This window comes from Dermacentor albipictus, chromosome 2 (assembly GCF_038994185.2).
Source record: "Dermacentor albipictus isolate Rhodes 1998 colony chromosome 2, USDA_Dalb.pri_finalv2, whole genome shotgun sequence".
Classification (NCBI taxonomy): Eukaryota; Metazoa; Arthropoda; class Arachnida; order Ixodida; family Ixodidae; genus Dermacentor; species Dermacentor albipictus.
The window spans coordinates 11592238-11607995 of NC_091822.1; the positions used below are offsets into that span (position 1 = coordinate 11592238).

At 48.4% G+C, this 15758-nt stretch overlaps 1 protein-coding gene across 2 annotated transcripts in view; it reads right to left on the reverse strand.

Annotated features, from left to right (window-relative positions):
- The window catches only part of Ube4B (Ubiquitination factor E4B), a 453934-nt gene that overhangs the window by 93326 nt on the left and 344850 nt on the right, over positions 1-15758 (reverse strand). For both annotated transcript variants that reach the window (XM_065440684.2, XM_065440682.2), the window contains one exon: positions 12054-12408. In XM_065440684.2, the coding sequence (XP_065296756.1) occupies positions 12054-12408 (355 nt within the window). The remainder of the gene's footprint in view (positions 1-12053; positions 12409-15758) is intronic.

Consider the following 15758-nt stretch of genomic DNA (forward strand, 5'->3'; position numbering starts at 1 on the left):
CCTTCAATGCGCACAAGATGATTGGTTTTCGACTGCCCTTGTCTGAAGCCACATTGATAGGGATCGAGCATATTGTTGAGTTCAAGGAAATGAATTAGCTAGGAAATAGCTTACACAGACAAGTTGTAAGAGCTATCGGATGATAACTTGCTACCAAGGAAGGGTCTTTTCCCTGCTTCAGAACAGGAACCACAATCGCTTCTTTCCATGTAGATGGGAGGTATTCCGCAGCCCAAATAGCGTTGAAAAGTGTGAGTAGTGTAATTTGTGTGTCAGTATGTAAGTTTCTGATCATGTCATACATGACTCTGTCAGGTCCCGGTGCAGTGCTTTTACATGTGTTCAAGGCAGCTCTCAACTCGACAATTCTGAAAGGTCGGTTATAGGGTTCATTATGTCTGAATTTTTGTATGATTGGCTTACACTCTTCTATTTGTTTATATTTTAGAAAGGATTGAGAATAATGGGTTGAGCTCAGCACGCTCTCAAAGTGCTCCCCAAGTGAGTCTGCCTGATCTTGCAGGGTATCGCCTTGTGTGTTTACCAAAGGGAGTGAATATGCTTGTCGCCCTCTTGTCCTATTAACCCTGTCCCAGACTTTGGCCTCATCTGTATACGAGTTGATACTCGATAAAAACTTCTGCCAACTCTCTTCTGGCCTGTCGGTGCGTTCTCCTGGCTCGAGACTTTGCTTTTTTGAAGTTAATAAGATTCTCTGCAGTGGGAGAAGCGCGCAGCAACCCCTACGTTATGTTCTGTTTCCTACGAGCGATTCTACATTCCTCGTTCCACCACGGAACACGCCGTTTGCATGTCAAGCCATTTACTTCCGATATGCATTTAGATGCGGCATCTATCATGAAGGCTGTAAAATACTCAACAGCAGCATCAATTCCTAACTAGGACATGTCATCCCATGAAATACTAGTGAGAGTTCGGAATTCCTCCCAATCGGCTGTATCAATCTTCCACTTAGGAGCCTGTGGTAGATATTAGTTTTCTTCATATGTTCTCAGCAGTATGGGGAAGTGGTCGCTCCCGTAAGGATTGTTTATAACTTCCCATTCGAATTCAGGCAGTATAGACGGGGAGACTATGCTGAGATCAATTGAGGAAAAAGTTCTGTTTGCAAGACAGTAATATGTGGGTTCCTTCTTATTCAGAAGGCATGCACCAGAAGAAAAAAGGAACTGTTCAACAAGGCAACCTCGCGCATCGATACGAGAGTCTCCCCACTAGCTGCTGTGTGCATTGAAATCACCAAGAACAACACAAGGTTGCGGCAATTCATCTATGAAGGACTGAAATTCATGTTTGTTTAGTTGGTAATGCGGGGGTATGTAAAGCGAGCAAATGGTGATGAGTTTGTTTAGGAGAACAACTTGAACCGCCACTGCTTCGAGGGGTGTTTGTAGCCGAGACTTGTAGTAGTGAATCTTATCACGGCAATAGAGTTTTTGAGTCTCTGATTTATTGATCACATAAAACCTTTTCCAGGACTAAGCCTGTGTTTGCTGCATCAGTACAGAACCCATGGCAAACAAGTTTAGCTCACAGCCTTGAAATGGTTCAAAATAATTTTGCAAGATTGATACTACCACTTTCAAATGCATGGATAATGTAAGAGAAATAAAATTAGGCACTAACCTAGCAGCTTGCTGTAAAATCTTGCTTAAGGCTTTCACACTATTTGTATTGTCACTATGATCTGTTCTATGAACCTCCTGCATAGTACATTACAAGCCCTACTGCCAATAAGGCACCATTTTGCTGGGCTAATAAATGTGCCACAAACACGTGCCACCAATGTTATGGTTTGGTGCGGTGTTGATGCACAGCAACCACTAGGTACTGTAGGAGTTGAGGAGGACGTCAGGATGAAACACTTGGGAGGTTTATTTACATTATTTACAGTAAGCGTATATTAACAGTCTTAGAGTCATTACGGGCCGGCAGCAACTCAGACGCTGCGGCCCGTCGCAAGAAGTTCTAAAGAGATGAATCAAGGAATGCTCTAGGAATTCTCAGGAATGCTCTCTGCTGCTCCCGGTCTGCGTCTTTTAAGCCCTTCGGTGTCTCTAAGACTCGTCACGCTCGGCCAATGGGAGAACCCGCTCAGGTGACGCCATTTTCGGCCAATGGTAGGCGCCCGTGCGATGTAGTCACACCCGGCGAAGAGAGTCGCTGCTCGGTTGTTTGTCCAAGGGCTTTCTTCTCCCTGTGGTCTTGCCTTGCTGACTTGCAATGCGCCATCACCATAGAGGGAAGGGGGCGACGCCACTAGGTTTTCATGGCGCATTACAGCCGTCTTTCTTCAGGACCCACTTTACCCCCAACAGTGCCAGGACGGAAGAGTCCCTTCCCTTCACTTTCGGGAAGAGTCAAGCAGTGAATAGCTCCACCGGCTGCACACGAACTGGGGTCCGCCAACTTGTTTGCATGTGCCGTGCCTCAGGAATGTGGCAACCGTGTTTCTGCACTCCTTAATTAGCTGTGGTGCGATTCGATGTGGTTTGGGGAACTCGAAGTAGGCTCAGGAAATGGTCCCGTATCTAACAGCTCGTCCTCACCCTGGAAGTTCAGAATGGCCGGTGAACTCAATTCGCTGGCCATGAGGAACGCTGAAAGAACCTGCAGGGTACTGGTGTCGAGCCTCTTTTGACGAACTTCGGGATCCTGGGTCCTGGAGAACATACGTCAAACAAACAAAACAACACCAGGGTGTCTACCAAGTTGACATTTCCAAATTCCCTGAGTTTTCCAGGTTTTCCCTGAGTGCCTTTGCCCATTTCCCCGAGTGATGCAAAACTATGTTTTATGTCAAGACGGGCTGGAACCATATCGCCTGATGCTGTCATTCTCGAGTAAGCACATGAAAAAAAATTAAAAAGCGACTTAATCCAATTTGAATACTAAGGAGTAGTGTTTATGTTATTCAAAAAGAGAATAGAAGGCAGTGGTTAGTAAAATGCACAGCAAATAAAGTGTCTTCGAAAAAAAATTGCAAATAAGTCGGACATTCACAAATACGAATAAAAAGGAGATGCACATAGGAGCGAATATATTTGAATATATGAGCGATCTCTATCAACTGATAGCAAGCTCAGTGGTATGAGGTCCGAACTCTGTCACAATTGAGATTCTCTCTTAACCGCTCGTATGTCAACCTCAACTGTCTCGACATACTCTCAGCCCGCACACGACGCCCGAGTGTTGTGTATCACTGCTTTAAAGAGTTTATTTTGGTTTGGATGCGGGACACCTGCACCTCGGCATCAGCCAAAAATTTGTTTTTTGAGCTCAAGCTCCTTCAAAACGGCGGCAGCAACCTTCCTTTCCCATTTATTCCTCAATGCGTACATCATTTCTGTTCTTGTCCTCCTTCTGCCACTCGTTTGCCCCAAGGACCATTTGAAGCATCTTGGTCAGTTGCACAGTCCACGGCCGATTTTAGAACTCCCTAGGGGTTGCGAAAACGTTCGAAAAATCGGCCAGTTGGAAAAAAATAAATGCGAGTCATTTACTGCCCTTAGGGGCTCAAACCTCCACAGGCACGTTCGAAAACGCTCTGAAGGCCTGTCGGTACACATATTAGGCATATTGGCGCTCGTACTGTGACAGGAAATACCGGGTGCACGTGGGTATAATTAAGGAATACATACTGTTTTCCGTGGCAATAGCCCCTTCCCACGCTTGTTATGCTTCACTGCAATACTTTTGCGTATGCTTCACCATGTAACATTTTTGTACAAAGGCGAAGCTGACTTTCGGGAACCGGCATTATGCAACGCACCGTGTTTTCTAAGTTTCTAAGCCAATCGCGAGGACCAGAAAAGCGGAGTCCGTGCCATTGCTGACAGCAGCTAATTCTTTCAATAAAAAACTCAGCACCAAACGGCAAGAAGCTTCATAGCGAACGTCGAAGCAGCTAGGCCTAGCGTTGCCGCGGTGGTGGCAACGGCTGCCAGCGGATCTGCGCGCGAGAGTGCCGGTTCGAGGTGGCGAAGTAATCGAAACGGCAGCTGTGGTGCCTTTGATTATTGCCGTTTCGAACCTGCGGTCACGACAAAACGTTCGGAAAATCGGACGGCGAAGGGTTCTTGCGTCCGCAATTTCACACGTTCTGATGCGTTGACTCTATGGGGTACGTGGCGGTGCCGCGAAGCCGTCCAAATAATCGGGAATCCGGAAAGTCGGTCGTTGACTGCACACTGGCAACTCATCCAGCCGACGACAGGGCGTCAAAGACGATTCACTGCTATTCATGTCTGCCGCTCGAGCCAGCATTACCGCGACTTTCAACCCTTCCAATAAAATTGCCGCTAATTTTCCCTGATAGAGGCCCAAATTCCCTGAGTTTTCCCTGACTTTTTCCAGACTACTCAAAATCCCTGAGAATTCCCGGTTTTCCCGGTTGGTAGACACCCTGAACACAGCGCTGCACCACATGTAAGCGCAGCCTCTTCACCCCTGACTTGCCAGGCTATTACTGAGTCAAAATAAACCCTGATCTTTTATTTCCTCAATTTTGACAAAGCAGTTCCAACCACCTTTCCAAACCGCTATCCATTTCTCCCCAAATGCCGACAAGACCAGAGTGCCATTGTTGTAGCAAAACAATGGGTCGTTGCCGTTGCAAACAAACAATGAAAACAGCCGAACATAACTTAAGTGGCCTAACTACACTGACAGCATGTTTTCAACCTATCGCAGTGGCGTACTTATCGCACGTATTAGTGCCACTGAATAGTCTGGTCCACTTCACAAGTACGTAATCACAAGCGCGCTAGCCTTGTGGTCACTAAAGAGAATGCGTACTTGCGTTGAGGCAAACTATTCACTATGCCTACTCACGTGTCTTCCTCTAGTCCATACAGGACACGTACCTTAAACTAACAACTACACTTGCGTAACTTACGCACTCCGCAGAACTCTTAAAAATATGCGTCTGCTAATAACTAGTTCTACGCACGCTCACTAAAGAAGACAGAATACGGCTGCACTCAACACACACGAGCAACCCAGTGATTAACAATCTGCTTCCCTCCATCCGCACAGGACACGCGCTAATGGAACTAAGAACGCTTCTCAGTGCAAATCATGCACTCTCTGAAAACAACGCGGTTAAGATTAGAAAATAAAAAAACGCTTATAAAAAAAGGAAGGTTAACTAAAACACACGCGCGTTATGATAGGCCCCTCACCGATCTCCTTGACACTCAGGTTACTCACACACAAAAAAAGAAAGCCTATCTACTTATTAATGAACAACTCGCGAGACTACATGTTTACATAAACCTCATCTTTCAAATCTCGAGCTTCTCTAACAAAACACAAACAAAGCTCATACTTTTACATATTGAAAGAAACTAGTCCAAATTCACAAAAATCTTCAAATGCTAAAAAATAAAACAAAATAAAATGTTTTACTTCTACGGAATCTCTGTTTGCCTCCCGTTCCAAACGTTTTCGACTGACTCACTTTTGAGCCATACCCGAGGTGGTCGCGGTTTGAAAGCTATTCTGGCTGCTGAGGAACAACAAAAGGGCTGACTCACTATCAGCTCCCCCAAGACGTTACAGTCCCCTGCCAGTTTGCATCCTGGCGCCCCGTTTTCTTCATAAACTCGAGAGACCGCGTCGCTACTCCCCACCTGGTCTCGTCTTGCCGCCTTGCGTTTCTTTGTACTACACGCTGAGCTTCGAAAAGAACGACGGAACGACGAGGAATTTAACTGCCCCGTGCCCTTTGTCCGCGTCCGTGCACAACATGCTTCGCGGTCCCCCCTTTGACCAGTGGCTCGAACGTGTGTGATGCGTCAACATCGTCAGTTGCAACCGCACTTTTCTTTTCCTCGCGCCCTGCCCTTTTGGGTCTCTCACCGTCCTTGGCGGCGCTACATTAGTCACAGCATTCCTTTCTTTAGGCCGCTTCTTTCTGCGGTGCTTTTTCTGTGAATTCTCTTTCACGTCGCTCTCTCGCGCCTCGTGCTGGCCGTTACACATTTCGTTGGCCCGGATCGGTCTCTTACCCGCACAGTCTGAGTGATTTACATTTAAATCTACTCTCACTTTGCCTCGACTGGCGGACAGCTCAACTGACTCTTGAACAATGCAGCAGGCTTTACTCGAGTTATGCAACTCGCACTCTTGCGAACTGCCCTCTACTGCATTGCCCAGCTCATGCTGTGCATCGGCACACAGCCCATCGGTATCGATTGCTGTCTCACGCGCGCAGTCCGAATGATTAATAACTGAATCATCCCTACCTAGGCTATCTAGACTGGCGGAGAGCTGCACCGATCCCTGAACAATGCAGTTGTTCTCTCGTGAACTACGGAGCTTGCCATCCTGAGAACTACTCTCAACTGCATCGTCCAGCTCGCACATCACTTCGGCATGCAGATCTGACCTGACATGGGTGCTCGCGTCTGTCGGGTCAGCAGTACCCTTTTCTTCGCTAGCAACCTCGCTAACATTACAAGCGACGCATACGCGCGGTAACTGTGCCAATTTGTTCGTAACTGGCCTAGCTCTCTTTACAGTCATCTGTTGGCACAGCACCTCGTCGCTCTCCCTGCGGCCTTTAACGGCCTCTGTTGCCACTAAGGCATCGTTAGCAGCTAGCCTTTTCCCTTCACTTATGAATGTGCAGCCAATCTCACAGGCACTACTCTTCTTGTTGGATTTTGGCAAAAATCCGCTAGACACTTCCTCATTCTTGTGCTCTGTACTGCCTACAGAATTTTCAGACAGCCGTTGTCTCTGTGCCTTTAACTCATCAAGATATTGTAGCTCTTTTATCAAAGCTGCCTTCTCTCTCTCGTACTTTTGCTTACGTTCTTGATACGCACGTTCACGTTCATTCTCACGTTCTAGACGCTCACGCTGACATTCTTGACGCTCAGACCTAAGAGTAAGTTCTTGAAGCTCATGCTTCCGTTCATTGTCGCGTTCTTGACGCTTATGCTCCCATGGTTTTTGTATCACCTCCCAAGCAAGCTCAATGCTTTAATCATCATTGCCACTATCTTGAATTGCCTGTATGATAGCTGGCGTTTTCATCTGTTCGTCCGCCTCAACTCCCAAATCGTCGCACACCAACAACAAGTCTAACCTCGTCAACCTTCCAAGATCCATGGCAGCTGCCCCGACTGGTGGTTAGAACTGTTTTCCTTAATTAATTTGTGCAAACACACAATGCAACAAATTCCCGATTCCCAGAACTATCAAAATGAACATAAGACATTTGAGCCTGGCGAATCAAAAGGAAAAAAACCACGCGCTCACTTACGGTTGCAGCACGCTGCCATCTGGTTTATTGGTCCGCTGTTCCCGGTTCCACAGGACTCCCTGGGTCGAAGGCTCGCTCTTCTTCGCTGCTCCCAGTTTCTTAGGACCTCTTTCAACGAAGGCTCTCTCTTCTTCACTCTTCCCGGTTCCTTGCGACTCCTTTAGACGAAGGCTCTTTTTCGCTATTCCGGGTTCCTCAGGATTTTTCTGGACGAAGGTTGATCCGTAGTGCTGCCACCAGTTGATGCATTTGGAGGCGATTCCACCGCTGCCACCAGTTGTAGAAGTTGAGGAGGACGTCGGGATGAAACACTTGGAAGGTTTATTTACATTATTTACAGTGAGCGTATATTAACAGTCTTAGAGTCATTACGGGCCGGCAGCAACTCGGACGCTGCGGCCCATCGCAAGAAGTTCGAAAGAGATGAATCAAGGAATGCTCTAGGAATCCTCAGGAATGCTCTCTGCTGCTCCTGGTCTGCGTCTTTTAAAGGAGTACTGACACAAAAATTTGAAGTCGAGATAACTTGTGAGATCGATTTAGTGGGTCACACACACATCGTGTGTAAAATATCAGCGGCGAATATCGCTTAGAACATATTTAAAATCAATTTTAAAGTACGTGCGCGCAGCCAATCGTAAAACAGAGCACCTCGCGACATTGACATCACCCGGGTCTGTAAATAGCCAAGAAAACGCTACGTCATGTGGCTACGTCACGAATTTTCGTTGGCTACCATGCGGCTTATTCGGGACACACGGTGCGTGCATACGAAAGATTGAGCGGCGCGTAAGCTCCGCCCAGATCCAGCCCTCCAGCTTGACTTCAGAGCCACGTCGAGAAACGCAATATAAACAACTCTCCACAACACTGCGTCGCTTTACGTGAACACTGCCAATAACGTTATGCCCCTGCGAGTGACAGAACACTTCACGACGGCGCGTCGTCCACTGACGACTCCGCTAACAGCCAGCGATAGGGCCGGTAGGCCTAGCTAGGCAGACGCCGCGGCCGACGGCGCTTACGATCCAACCCGAGCTCGTCGAAGAGCGCTTATGTTTGCCAAAACAATTAACACTGTACACTTAGGTCGCCCGTAATTAAATACAATTGGTTTACTCGACGCAGTCGTTGCGAAGGGCAAACGTGCAAGCAAAGCGAGCAGCCTCGCTCAGACGGTCGGTGTGTGCTGTCTGCCCGCGAAATGCCCTCGCGTCGCGTCTCCTGATCTCGCCAGTAGCTTAGTCCTAGTGTACTAGGCGTTGCTTTGAATAACAGGCACACGTCGAGATAATTTTACTGAACTGGTAACTATTTCGTGTCGGAAACAAACTGCAGCAGGCAAGGAAAAAAAAAAACACTGCGAGAAACCGGCCAGCCAGCGCCGCCTCCGTGGAGGGAACGTCACATGCCAGCCGCGCTGTCATTGGCTGCGGCCAGACGACGGTGCGGTTGTCGGAAGCGTAGGATTTTTGTCGCACGCCGGACGTCCGATCCGGCGCTTCGGCACGGCAAAACACCTCGATTCGGGCTGCCGTTCCGGCGGGTCGGACGCCGGATCGGACACCAAATCGGACCGCGTGTCTCCCGCTTCATCGTATGCCGCATGCCGGAGCATGCGGCGCCGCACGTCGGATCGGACGCCGAATCGTACCGTGTGTCTCCTGCAGTGCTCGCCGTCGCCGGCCGCAAAATATCCGAGTCGCTGCTCTCCAGTGGGTCAAATTGAAAGTGATTGGCCACGTCTAATACGGCGGCGACTCCCACATGCACGAAATCGTCGCCGCTGGACGACGAAAACGAGGACGACGACGACGATGATGGCGAGGACATGGCAAACCACGTGCAGGCGTAGCAGACGACTAGCAACACGAAGCTCGCGTGCCGGCCCACCGCACGCTGGCTGCGCGGCAGAGTATACGTCATGGCTTTTTGCGAGCACGTGACCACTTTGTTTACACACCCGGTGAACCGTTTCGTTGCTCTCTGAAACCGAAACTGGGACTGGTCGCTACAAAAAAGACTGCAGATAATTACCTGTCGCGCTCTGAAGTAAATGAGGTCTCGTGCCGTGATTACCGGGTCATTAACTACTTATTAAAGCTGAAAAAACCACATGGATTTTTTTTGTGTCAGTACTCCTTTAAGCCCTTCGGTGCCTCGAAGACTTGTCACGTTTGGCCAATGGGAGAGCCCACTCAGGTGACGCCATTTTCGGCCAATGGTAAGCACCCGTGCCATGGAGTCACACGCGGCGAAGAGAGTCGCTGCTCGGTTGTTTGTCCGAAGGCTTTCTTCTCCCTGCGGTCTTGCCTTGCTGACTTGCAATGCACCGTCACCATAGAGGGAAGGGGGCGACGCCGCTAGGTTTTCACCGCGCATTACAGCAGTCTTTCTTCAGGACCCACTTTACCTGCAACAGTGCCAGGACGGAAGAGTCCCTTCCCTTCACTTTCGGGAAGAGTCAAGCAGTGAATAGCTCCACCGGCTGCACACGAAGTGGGGTCTGCCAACTTGTTTGCATTAGGCGTGCCTCAGGAATGTGGCATCCGTGTTTCTGCGCTCCTTAATTAGCTGTGGTGCGATTCGATGTGGTCTGGGGAACTCGAAGTAGGCTCAGGAAATGGTCCCCTATCTAACAGCACTCTGAGAGCCAAAAATTTGTACTGCAAACAAAACGGGGCCACCTGAATGACAACTTTTTTCCAGGCTGCCAACATTGTGCGATATCACAAAACATTGAGTGAGACACTGTATAATAATAATAATAATAATAATAATAATAATAATAATAATAATAATAATAATAATAATAATAATCAGCAGCATCAGTCTGGTTACGCCCACTGCAGGGCAAAGGCCTCTCCCATACTTCTCCAACTACCGCAGTAATGTACTAATTGTTGCCATGTTGTCCCTGCAAACTTTTTAATCCCATCTGGCCACCTAACTTTCTGCCGCCCCCTGCTACCCTTCCCTTCCCTTGGAATCTAGCCTGTAACCCTTAATGACCATCGGTTATCTTCCCTCCTCATTACATGTCCTGCCCATGCCCATTTCTTTTTCTTGGTTTCAACTAAGATGTCATTTAGCCGCGTTTGTTGCCTCACCCAATCTGCTCTTTTCTTATCCCTTAATGTTACACCCATCATTCTTCTTTCCATAGCTCGTTGTGTTGTCCTCAATTCAAGCAGAACCCTTTTCGTAAGCCTTCAGGTTTGTGCCCTGTACGTGAGTACTGGTAAGACACAGGTGTTATACACTTTTCTCTTGAGGGATAATGGCAACCTGCTGTTCATGATCTGAGAATGCCTGCCAAATGCACCCCAGCCCATTCTTATTCTTCTGATTATTTCAGTCTCAAGATCCGGATCCGCGGTCACTACCTGCCCTAAGTAGATGTATTCCCTTACCACTTTTAGTGCCTCACTACTATCGTAAACTGTTGTTCTCTTCCAAGACTGTTAAACATTACTTTAGTTTTCTGCAGTTTAACTTTTAGACCCACCCTTCTGCTTTGCCTCTCCAGGTTATTGAGCATGCATTGCAATTGGTCCCCTGAGTTAGTAAGCAAGGCAATATCAGCGAATCGTAAGTCACTAAGGTATTCTCCATTAACTCTTTTCCCCAATTCTTCCCAATCCAGGTCTCTGAATACCTCCTGTAAACAAGCTGTGAATAGCATCGGAGAGATTGTATATCCCTGCCTGACGCCTTTCTTTATTGGAGTTTTGTTGCTCTCTTTATGGAGGACTACGGTTCCTGTGGAGCCGCTATAGATATCTTCCAGTATTTTTACATACGGCTCATCTACACTCTGAATCTGTAATGCCTCCATGACTGCTGAGGTTTTGGCTGAATCAAACGCTTTCTCGTAATCAATGAAAGCTATATATAAGGGTTGGTTATATTCCGCACATTTCTTTGTCACCTGACTGATAGTGTAAATATGGTCTATTGTTGAGTAGCCTTTACGAAATCCTGCCTAGTCCTTTGGCTGACAGAAGTATAAGGTGTTCCCGATTCTATTTGTGATTACCTTAGTAAATACTTTGCAGGCAATAGACAGTAAGCTGATCGGTCTATAATTTTTCAAGTCTTTGGAGTCCCCTTTCTTATGGATTAGGATTATGGTGGCGTTCTTCAACATTCCGGTATGCTCGAGGTCATGAGGCATTGAGTATACAAGGTGGCCAGTTTTCCTAGAACAATCTGCCCATCATCTTTCAACAAATCTGCCGTTACCTGATCCTCCTCAGCTGCCTTCTCCCTTTGCATAGCTCCCAAGGCTTTCTTTACTTCTTCCGGCGTTATTTGTGTGATTGTATTCATATAGCAGGTTGTGGCCAAGTACTGCACCAAGGTGTCCAATCCTACTCTGGTGAGGGAGTGCGTTACCGTTTCTGGTCACCAGGATCAGGTCGCACTCTAGGCCTGTTTCCGCAATTTTATCAACACGCGGATTAAAAATAAAAAATACGGTGGAAAATTGCACAGCATTGGGATTCGAACCATGGACCTTTGCACGCGAGGCGTATACTCCACCTCTACGCTATCGCTGCACCCGCCCGAGACACTGCACCCGAGAGACTGTATGGCACATAGTAATTTCTGTTTCTGTTATACATTAATTCTTTGGACAAAATGACTGTGCCCCAGGAATGTCAGAAAAATTGGTTGGTGGCTGTAGCAGGAGACACTAGTTATGCCGTTTTACAGACGACATCAGTGCATGATGGAGCATATCACGACCACTCACAATTGGAGCACGGCCAGGAAGACGGCAGCTGCCAGGTTGTACAGGCCGAGGCAGCGGCTCAGCAGCAGGGGATCCAGTAGCCCTGCATCGGCACACAGCTTGCTCTGGGCCACCCGCCGGGCCTGGGCACGCCACTTGGCCAGCAAGCGGCGGTTGCGCCCAGCGGCAGGGCTCGCCTCCCACAGGGGCTGGGCAGCGGCCATCTCTTGGGCGAGCCGCTGCAGCTCCCGCAGGACCCGCAGCCGGCGGCCATAGCGGGCCATCGTAGGCACCACACCCAGGTGGGCCGCTTGTAACGCCAGGAACAGGCACTCCGTCGAAAAGTTGGCCGCCTCTCTCTTGGGTCGACGAAACCCTGCAAGAACGACCCACACTCCTGAGCAACCAATCATGTTTCCTTGCCTGGCATACCCTTTGACTTGGCTATATTTTGTTTAATGCAATTATTCTTTGGGTACTTGATGCACTTTAGGGTGTCTCTATATCTCTAACAGTCTTTGCACCGACGCAGGTCACTGGGCAGTCTATGGTCGAATCTTTAAAGCATTGGGCTGCCATGCTGAGGGAACAGGCTTGAAAACCAACCATTGGACCAACTTGGGTCAGTGAGTATGTGGCATGTGTACCCATGTGCCATGCTTTAACGCGGACATAGGTCAGTGGGAAAGCGGAACTGGGTATGCGGAATTGGGTACGTGCTGCTCGTGAATTAATCTCTTTGATGCCAACTTAGACCACTCAGTGTGTGCTATTGGGTATGCGCTTCTTTTCAATAAACCTCTTTGATGTGAACTTAGGTCACAGGGCCAGTAGGTGTGTGCCACTCTTCAGTGAACTTCTTTGATTTGGATCGCAGGGTATGTGCCATTATTCAATACCTCCTTCGACATCTATGTGCCATTTGGCATGTGTCACAAGGAAAGTCAATTGAAACTTCTACGCTGCTTGAGTGGAATCAAATGCGCGTCACATATAGTTTGTCTTAATATACAAGCACACAAGTGCCATGCACGGGCTCCACCGCTCGATGACAGAACATGTTCAGTGGGAAGTGCGAGAGAGGAATGGAGCTACATACACACTTCATGCATAACGTGTCTCTGCGGTGGCAACACGGTATGTCCATACATTGCTTCAGTGCTAATCACATTAACATTGAAATTCACTGTCAGATGTGCTCTGCCACTATTCTTTCACATCCGCAAACATCTGCTATTGTCAGCTGCAGCAGCTGCATATTGTCAGGATTGGGGGCTCAATCCCTTCGTCCGTGGTCCTTTGCCAAGATTGGAGTACGGCATGAATTCGAAGGTAGCTGGCCCATGCCGTCGTCCAACTTATTTACGCTGAGATCGTTGATGAAGTGAAGAACTGCTTCTCATCGAGAACGAGGAAAAAGGGGTTTATTTACAGAAAATTAACTCAGTCTAACATGACTGTTTGAGAAAAATAGTATTAGTCCAACAGGACTGCATGAGAGAAGTGAACCAGTCTAACATGACTGCTCAAGAGAAGTGCGTCCAACAATCGCCCAACCACAGTTTTTATACACTCGAGCCGCTGGTCCTACGACGCGGCGGCTGTTCGTTTACACATCACCAACTCGCAGCTGCTCTGAAGACCAGTTTACAGACACAAAGGCACACACATTCCGAAGCCCAAGCGACGGCGTTGAAGGTGGTGCCGTTCCGGAAAATCGACGTTGTCGATCGCGCGTCGCTCATTGTTCCGAGCCACTCCAAACCGTGAGAAGCACAAAAATAAGACGTTCCCGCGGTAGCTTCTTCAGGCGTGTCAAATCAGCTCCGCATTGGGGAACTCTAGAATCATTGTCCACACACCGAATTCGTCCCGTCACCATGTCGAAGGGGCTGAAGGAAGGCGGCGGGTTCCAGCGTAAAGGTCGCTTCTTTGAACGCCTCGCAGCTGCAGCACGGAGAGGTGGAGAGCGGGAGGTGCGCGTCTTGCACCCCTTGTCGTAATCGGGTGGCAAGGTGACAATCTTGTTGTGCAACCCGCCGTTCTTTACAGCGCCTCCATGGCCCCAAAAGTCTCGACTGTCTAGCGCTGACAACCGCTAGGCAGGAAGAGAACGGCTGCTGGTCAGGGGGGGATTGATGTCTTGGCTCGCAGCGACCACTTGTGCATTGATGTCACCGCCCCAAAACATCCAACAAGGACAGGCAACTGCAAAATGAACCCCACAACACGGCTCTGCGCCGAGATGACGTGCATTGGCTCTCACTTTAGACTCGCTAGGCTTCAAAAAAAACAACAACAACATAAGTGCAGAAACAAAAAAAATGCTGCATTTCACTATGCCAATTTCTGAAGCAAATTCCTGCTGACAAATTCAGCAATCATGGAGGGAATCCTGCTAAATGAGAGGGGATCTTCTTCGCTTAATAAAATTAACACTAGTAACCCTAAAATTTAGGCGGGACCCTCAAACGCAGAATTCAAATTAGCCTGCTCAAACCATCCGCATTGCTATGCAACTTTCCCTTCTTATATCTAACGGAGAAGTTGTACTCTTGGAGAGTGAGGCTCCATCGGAGCAAGCGGCCGTTTTTGTGTGACATTTGATTGAGCCACGTCAGAGGACAGTGGTCGGTCTCGAAGATGAACTTCGCTCCGTACAAATAACACGACAACTTCTGGGCGGCCCAAACCAAACAAGCGCATTCCTTCTCTGAAGCGCTGTAGGCTTCCTCTCTTACATTTAGTTTACGGCTGGCGTAGAGGATAGGATGCTCCTCGTTATCGTCGCCGACTTGACTAAGTACCACGCCCATACCTCTGTCGCTTGCGTCGCATTGAACTATGAATTCCTTTGTGTAGTCTGGCGCGCGAAGCACAGGGCGAGAAACCAATAGCGTTTTCAAACTTTGGAAAGCGTTCTCTTTGTCCTTATCCCAGTGTACGTTACTCGGTGCTCCCTTTCGGAGGGCGTCTGTTAATGGACTTGCCAATTGCGAGTAATTCGGAATGTACCGTTGATAGTACCCCACAAGTCCCAAAAATGAACGAACGTCCGTTTTCGTGCGCGGCTGAGAAAAATCTCCAATCGTCGCTATTTTCAGCTCAGCCGGCCGTCTCATGCCCTGACCAACAACATGGCCCAGATAAGAAACCTGCGAACAACCAAACCTACACTTTTCCGCTTTCATCGTTAAGCCGGCTTCAAACGTACGAAGCCTCGCATTCTTGTCGTAATAGAATTTGGCGCTCCTTTGAGCTATTTCCATGTTCTTTCCGACTAGTTCTCGGGTTGCGCTTAGCCGTTCCAGTAAATTTAGCACGTATTCAACCACGGTTGGACTCTCCCCTCTTTCCTCCCACATCTCTCTTAACATTATCAGTGGAGAACGGAGTGTCCTCCAATACACTAGTTCTGCTGGTGAGAACCCTGTCGCCTCATGTGGAACCGTTCGCAAAGCAAACAAAGTTGCCGGCAGACAGTTCTCCCAGTCCTCCTTGTGCTCGTAACAGAGCGCACGCAAAACTCGCTTAAGCACCGAATGCCACCTCTCTACACTGTTTGACTGAGGGTGATAGACAGAACTGTGTATTAACTTTACCCCGCACTTTTGCAAGAATGTGGAAGTCAGTGCGCTCGTGAATACTGACCCTTGATCTGCCTGAATTTCGGCTGGAAACCCAACTCGTGCAAACACTGTCAAAAGCGCGTCTACTACTTCGGTG